General features: G+C 46.3%; 1 protein-coding gene and 1 pseudogene across 1 annotated transcript in view; one reads left to right on the forward strand and one right to left on the reverse strand.

Moving 5' to 3' along the window:
- Nucleotides 1-10: 10 nt before the first annotated feature.
- On the reverse strand, nt 11-5,667 carry LOC127618920 (steroid 17-alpha-hydroxylase/17,20 lyase-like; annotated as a pseudogene).
- LOC127618534 (early growth response protein 1-B-like) overlaps nt 4,870-7,500 on the forward strand; it is a 2,923-nt gene continuing 292 nt past the window's right edge. Inside the window, exons 1-2 of the mRNA XM_052091038.1 lie at nt 4,870-5,803; nt 6,071-7,500. The exon at nt 6,071-7,500 is cut by the window's right edge and continues 292 nt beyond it. Coding sequence (XP_051946998.1) covers nt 5,707-5,803; nt 6,071-7,062 — 1,089 coding nt within the window. The 5' untranslated portion in view covers nt 4,870-5,706 and the 3' untranslated portion in view covers nt 7,063-7,500. The remainder of the gene's footprint in view (nt 5,804-6,070) is intronic.

Below are 7,500 nucleotides of genomic sequence, written 5' to 3' on the forward strand. Positions count from 1 at the left end.
GTTGCCATGGTTACCTAGTGTCCTGCATAGCAACGTGCGGGATGAGGATTGGGCTGACAGATCCGCATGACCTCGCAGATAACACTCTTCAGGAAGGGCAGACTGGATCTGTCACTCAGAGCAGCTGGGGGCGGTCCCTCCCCAAACACTCGTCCAGTTCAGCGTGAACGTGCTCTTGTACCTGAGGGTGGTGCAGTAAGAATGCTATAGTCCACAGTAGGGTAGTGTGTCGTCTCCACACCGGCTCCAAAGGCCTCCGCCACCGACATCATCCTCCCCACCTGACCCTCTCATCTGACCAATCAGAAGAGCGTCCAGCAGGTCACGTGGCTCTCCGGGTGTAAGGGTCATCTGCCGAGGTCAATGGTCATCATGAAGATGTGATAAATGTGTGTGTGTTGTACCTTGTGCTTCAGCAATTTCTTGCTCAGTAATTGATCTCTCACTGACACACAATCTTTCAGTTTGTTCAGGTCAGTCTAACGAAAAGAATCACTCTAACATGTTAAAGACTCTAGACTGTCATTTAAGGGTTAAACTTCTGCCGCACCGAGTCACGTGACACAACAACATGATGTCCATTTCTGTGAAGCGCTCCTATGGACGCAGCACCAACAAAAGTGTCTCTGTTAAGAAATCTCTTTAAGTGTTTTCATTATAACCTGTTTGGATGTAAAGAGGAGAGTCTCTAGTTTCATTTCAGATGCTGCTTTAATAAATCTGTTCATTTTTTGAGCTTCAGCACACTAATAAACATGACGTCCACATACGTGTACACTGGCACTACATTTCCTTAATAGTAGAAAAAACTGGTAAATGTGTCTTTCAGAGGCTTTATATGGAGTTATGATGAAAATAAGATGCATTTCAAACTGTTCTGAGACCAGTGCAAACAGACAGCACACTGGAGGTTAAGTCATTCACTAAATAGGGAGCAAGGGAGCATCCTATAGCTCTCCTATAACTGTTCTGAGACCAGTGCAGACAGACAGCACACTAGAGGTTAAGTCATGCACTAAATAGCTAGCAAGGGGAGCATCCTATAGCTCTCTATAACTGTTCTGAGACCAGTGCAGACAGACAGCACACTGGAGGTTAAGTCATGCACTAAATAGGGAGCAAGGGAGCATCCTATATCTCTCCTATAACTGTTGTGAGACCAGTGCAGACAGACAGCACACTGGAGGTTAAGTCATGCACTAAATAGGGAACAGGGGAGCATCCTATATCTCTCCTATAACTGTTCTGAGACCAGTACAGACAGACAGCACACTGGAGGTTAAGTCATGCACTAAATAGGGAGCAAGGGAGCATCCTATAGCTCTCTATAACTGTTCTGAGACCAGTGCAGACAGACAGCACACTGGAGGTTAAGTCATGCACTAAATAGGGAGCAAGGGAGCATCCTATAACTCTCCTATAACTGTTCTGAGACCAGTGCAGACAGACAGCACACTGGAGGTTAAGTCATGCACTAAATAGGGAGCAAGGGAGCATCCTATAACTCTCCTATAACTGTTCTGAGACCAGTGCAGACAGACAGCACACTGGAGGTTAAGTCATGCACTAAATAGGGAGCAAGGGAGCATCCTATAACTCTCCTATAACTGTTCTGAGACCAGTGCAGACAGACAGCACACTGGAGGTTAAGTCATGCACTAAATAGGGAACAAGGGAGCATCCTATGGCTCACTATAACTGTTCTGAGACCAGTACAGACAGACAGCACACTGGAGGTTAAGTCATGCACTAAATAGGGAACAAGGGAGCATCCTATGACTCTCCTATAACTGTTCTGAGAACAGTGCAGACAGACAGCACACCCTAGCAACCACATAGCAACTACCCTGAACACCTTAGCAACCACCTAGTAACTACTCAGAACACCCTGCAACCTGCCACAATGCCTGAGTATTGTGGCAGCGATTTTGCACCACTGATATGTTCTTTTTTGTCTTCGGTTTTTATTCTTAAAATGTGTTAATTTGAGTTTCTGTTCTCTCAGCAGTGTCACAGACGTGCAGAGTCTTGACGCAGAATCATTATGCCTTTCAAGGCATTCATGTCAAACTCATTTAGTCAGTCAAGGACACACAAACTCCCACATTCACACAGACATCTGAAAGAATACAAGTTTGCGCTATAATTATATTGACGTTTGTGAGGCTGTGCTGCTCCTGTGTGGGTGAATCTCTGCTGCAGTTTCCATCCTAACACCCCGCACTGATCCAGGATCAGCTCATTATCTGTCATTTTCATTGGCCTGACATGAGGATAGTGTCTCTGAAGGAGGTTAGGAGAACAGTTGGGAAGAAATTGAAAATAAATGCAAGACTAACTTTGATATTGGCTGTTATTTAGGCCTTATGTAGTTTGAATACTCTTTCAGATCTATACAATGTTTGGTTGGATAAGACTTGTTCAGTCAATGTAGGTCAATTCATTTTCAGAACACCTTAGAAACGACCTTGCAAAGCCCTAGCAACCACCCAGAACACCATAGCAAACGCATACTAACGTGATAAATCCACTCAGAACACCTGAGCAGCTACATAGCTACGGCCTAGCGACCACACACAACAATGATCATGGAGGCGGGAAGTTTAGCGCGGGAAAACATCACTCTCACATGCTCTTCAGAATGAAAATGGCGAAATGACACACCGAATCATGCATGGCGTGTTAGTTCTCATGTATGTTAATATATATGTATCATGTATGAGGGCTTCCCGCTCCTCAGCTGTGAAGTGTGACGCCTCAAGCAGAGCTCGCGCGCGGTATGTCTGCAGCTCCGCGTGGGCGCGTGCGTGTATTTTTGGAGGTGCGGGGAAGCCTCGTGTTTGACAGCTTGCTGTTAACGGGTTGCCCCGGAGCTCTCCCACGCCGTGAGGATCTGTAACGAGAGAAATGTCGCCCAAAAGCCGATGAATCACGTGTGGCAAGCTGTCACAGGTGCCTCGCGGTTCTCCTTAATACATAACCATTTTTGGACTTAATTTCCGGAAACAGAAGTCGACCTGCTGGTCGCATTATACATATATATGATGCCAAGCATTTAAAAACTAGACTATAGAGTCCCATACTGTGTGAGGATAAGTGATTAGTGAACGTGATATTATAAAGACAACTTGTTGTTTGCAAAATAATACAATTGCTGTTGTTATAAATGTACCAAAAGCCATTATAAATTATTAAAGGGACAGTACACCCAAAAATAAAAGTTATCATCAGTTACTCACACTCATGAACTCAAGATTTTGAGAAGAATATTTCAGCTCTGTAGGTCCATACAATGCAATTGAATGGTGACCAGTACTTTGAAGTTCCAAGAAGCACATAAAAGCAGCATAAAAGTAATCCATAAGACTCCAGTGGTTTAATCCATGTCTTCAGAAGTGATATGATAGTTGTGGGTGTCAAACAGATCAATATTTAAGTCATTTTATACTATAAATCTACACTTTCACTTTCACATAAGACTCCAGTGGTTTAATTCATGTCTTTAGAACTGATATGATATATATATATATATATATATATATATATATATATATATATATATATATATATATATATATATATATATATATATGACAATATTTAAGTTCCTTTTAAAACTATAAATTCTCCTCCCTTCCCAGTAGGTGGCGATATACACAAATAATGCGAATCGCCAAAAACAAAAGAAGAGGAATTTGAAAGTGAAAGTGGAGATTTATAGTAAATATTGTTCTGTTTCTCACCCACATCTATTATATCACTTCTGAAGACATGGATTAAACCACTGGAGTCTTATGGATTACTTTTATGCTGCTTTTATGTGCTTCTTGAAAATTACAAATTTCTGGTCACCATTCACTTGTATTGTATGGACCTACAGAGCTGAAATATTCTTCTCAAAATCTTCATTTGTGTTCTGCTGAAAATGAAAGTTATGTTTTTGTGAATGGAATGATGGCGAGTGAATGGTAAGAGAATTTTTTGCAGGGTGGCACGATTTAGGGCACCTTTCACCCATCACGATCCAGAGGTGGGGTGGCACGATTTAGGGCACCTTTCACCCATCACAATCCAGAGGTGGGGTGGCATGATTTGGGGCACCTTTAACCCATCACGATCCAGAGGCGGGGTGGCATGATTTGGGGCACCTCTCTCCCATTGCGATCTTGTGAGCTCGGGGCGGGGTGGCACAATTTAGGACACCTTTCTTCCATTGAGATTTGCGAGCTCTGTGCAGGGGGCACGGTGGCATGATTTAGGGCACCTTTCACCCATCACGATCCAGGGGCAGGGTGGCACCCGTCTCCGATCGTAATCTTGCGAGCTCGGGGCGGGGTGGCACGATTTGGGGCACCTCTCTCCCATTGTGATCTTGTGAGCTCGGTGCAGGGGCGATTGATCAAGTACCCTGTCGTGCCACCCCACAGAACATTGCCGCCCTTGGCGCCTGCCTATATCGCCAATGCCAAGATCCGCTACTGTGTGGTGTATGGCATGAGTTGTGCTGAGTTATCTGTTATTCAATAATGTATTATTATTATTTTTTTAAATGCAGTGCAACAATTTAATTTAAAAATATGATTCATATTTTAAAAACTTTTGTCCACCAAATCAAAGTCACGTGGTGCAACCAAGAGAAAACAACTCGATGACTTAAAGATGTTTGACATTTCTCAAACCTTGAAATGTGTTGAATTGAAACTTGTTTTAAATGAATAAAGTTGTGTACACTCATGCATGGAAGGTGCAAGGAAACTATTTTAATACCTTTGACATGACGGTGGCACAAGTCATTAAATCATTCATTTATTTATTCATTTATTTTCTAGAACATGCCATAAACGAACAGTTACATAACGAGACACTAAACCACATTTGCATAGGCGATAAGCTTTGAGTTACACACCATGAAGAGGACCTGAATTAAAGACTAAATCAGTCTAGAGTTGACTTTAAGGTCGGTTTTAACATGGCATTTAGATTAATCGTGCATTTTGGGAGTATTGCATAAGAAGGGCATTATATGCGCGCGACTGTCGCTGTCCGCGGTGCTGAACTGCAGTCTACAGGCATCACTGCAGAAACAACTGATCTAGGGTCATTTTCTCTCGGCAAAACATCAGCCCGTGCCATTATGAAAGCGACACAGCGTTGACCCAGATCAGCAGTTATGGGCACATCATTGCGACAGATTGGGGCAAATGCAATGCATCGTTACATCGGCGTGGCGCGTGCTTGGTTTGGTTGTTATTACTATCCTCCTGCGGTTGTTTATCGTTCATCAGATCATCTGTCATAAGTCACGCAGGGCTCCTCTAGTTTTGCATTTCCACCGCGAGCACAATGGCCGGCTCGTTTTTCCGCAATGGTCTTCAGGAAAGTCGCCGCTACGTCACGCCCCTGTGCCCATTTTTGGAGGGGCGCCCCGTCACATCCCTTGCCCATATCTGGGCAAGAGCCGTCCAGAGTCAGCACACGGCGGGGAATCCTCCAGTCGACGTAGATGAGCGGTGGGCGGAGCTCCGGTCGAGCCGAACAGTATAAAAGGGGAACGAGGAATTCCAGTAAACGAATCGACGGAGACCAGAAACCGACGCTAAAGAAGCTCAGCTTGACAAGGGAATCCCAAAGCATTACCGTGCCATTCGGAAATAATCCCAAAGACATTTCGTGTGGACTTTAGGTACATATATATCTTTTTGCATCATGCTGAACACCGTGGACTTCAGTGCGCTGGACTTCCTCTGCGCCCAAACCCAGAGTCTCGAGACCCAATCTAGCCCTCAGAGTCAACCTGATGCTGGTGAGTACTGGTGTGTGTTCATATCAGCCATGAACACTAAAGTCTATTCCATCTTAAATGTGGTGCACTTACTGTATAATCTAATGCCATGATGATTTGGATGCATTTAAATCGTGTTAGACTGCATGCAATGCACAACTGAGAGTCCGAATGGAAAATGTTGGGGTGGACTAATGTCTAATGTCTAAGATGTATACAGCCCATAAACAGTGAGAGTTATGTGAACGCTTATGTGACGTCATCTCTCTCTTTCTCGTCCTCTCGCAGCTCGCGGACTGTTGAAGCCCAAATTGGAGCCGCTGGATGCCGGTTTTCCCGAGTGCTCCAGTGACGGCTTCCCGCCGTCTCCACCGACCTACACCGGCAGTTTCTACACCGAGACCGGCCCTTGTAGCGCGGACGCCCTGCTCAGCCTCCTCGCCGAAATCGTCGGCATCTCCGCGGCACCCATTTCCGAGCTGAGCGCCGAAAACTTCTCCGGAAACTCTCGCGGCAACGCGTTGTCACGCCAGGAGTCGTTGTTATCCACGGGGGGCTCATTGGGTTCCCCGGAACCGTACTGCAACGACTCGTCGGATGAATGTATGGACGGGTTGAGTGTCCAACAGTCGTTCCCGGTGACCGTCAAGAGCGAGTTCGGCGGCAGTTGCCATGGCTGCGATCTTTTCGATGGGTTCGGTACTCCAGATTCACTCCCTCACGAGCCCTCAGACTTGGATGACATCATTGACTTGCTCTCTCCATTGGGACCCGAGACAGACTCCGTTTTGGACACGTGGATCAAGCAAGAGCCATTGGATCTAAACTACTCCACCAACTTCGCTAACTTTCAGCTTCCGGTCTCGACCCCCAGTGCGTTCGGACTCGGCTGCGCGTTGGACTCTCTTGTAGTAAAGAGTAAAGCGCGATCCAGGAAGGGCGCGGCCCGCGAGAAGCCCTTCATCTGCCCGATGGAGAACTGCGACCGCCGCTTCTCCCGTTCCGACGAGCTCAACCGTCACGTGCGCATCCACACCGGCCACAAGCCCTTCCAGTGCCGCGTCTGCCTGCGCTGCTTCAGCCGCAGCGACCACCTCACCACGCACATGCGCACGCACACAGGAGAGAAGCCGTTCTCCTGCGACGTGTGCGGCCGTCGCTTCGCGCGCAGCGACGAGAGGAAGCGGCACGGGCGCGTGCATCTCAAACAGCGCGAGAGGATGCAGCAAAAGTCGGAGCTACTGGCTGCATGCGCGTTCTCGCTTCCAGGACTTGTGTGAGCTCCAGGGCCATTGATAGTGTTCCCGTTTTTTTTCCCCCACTCTGGGAAGTTTATGGCTCAAGGAGAGGCGCAGTTGATGTGCGCGAGCAGCTCAGTGCTCGAGACACTGGAAGAGACACAGTCTTGAATGGGACTGGCGCGAGCACCACACTTGTGTCGATGTGTGACGCGCGAAAAGACTCTAAACGAATGAGATCGATTGCCTGGAAAAGCCAGACATTTGGACATTACCTCAAGCAGTTATTTGTCACCATACTTGCAAGAAGTGACATTGATCACGAGGACCTCAGATGTTGTTGTGACACACTTTGCATGTCTTGTGAATTTGTTTGACACTTTCTATACCACGCTGGCATGCGCAATGTGATCTGCGTCTGTTACCATGTTGTGTTTTGATACACCACTTTATAAATCACGAGAAGAGCCCTATATATTT

Source organism: Xyrauchen texanus, chromosome 25 (genome assembly GCF_025860055.1).
Source record: "Xyrauchen texanus isolate HMW12.3.18 chromosome 25, RBS_HiC_50CHRs, whole genome shotgun sequence".
Taxonomy (NCBI): domain Eukaryota; kingdom Metazoa; phylum Chordata; class Actinopteri; order Cypriniformes; family Catostomidae; genus Xyrauchen; species Xyrauchen texanus.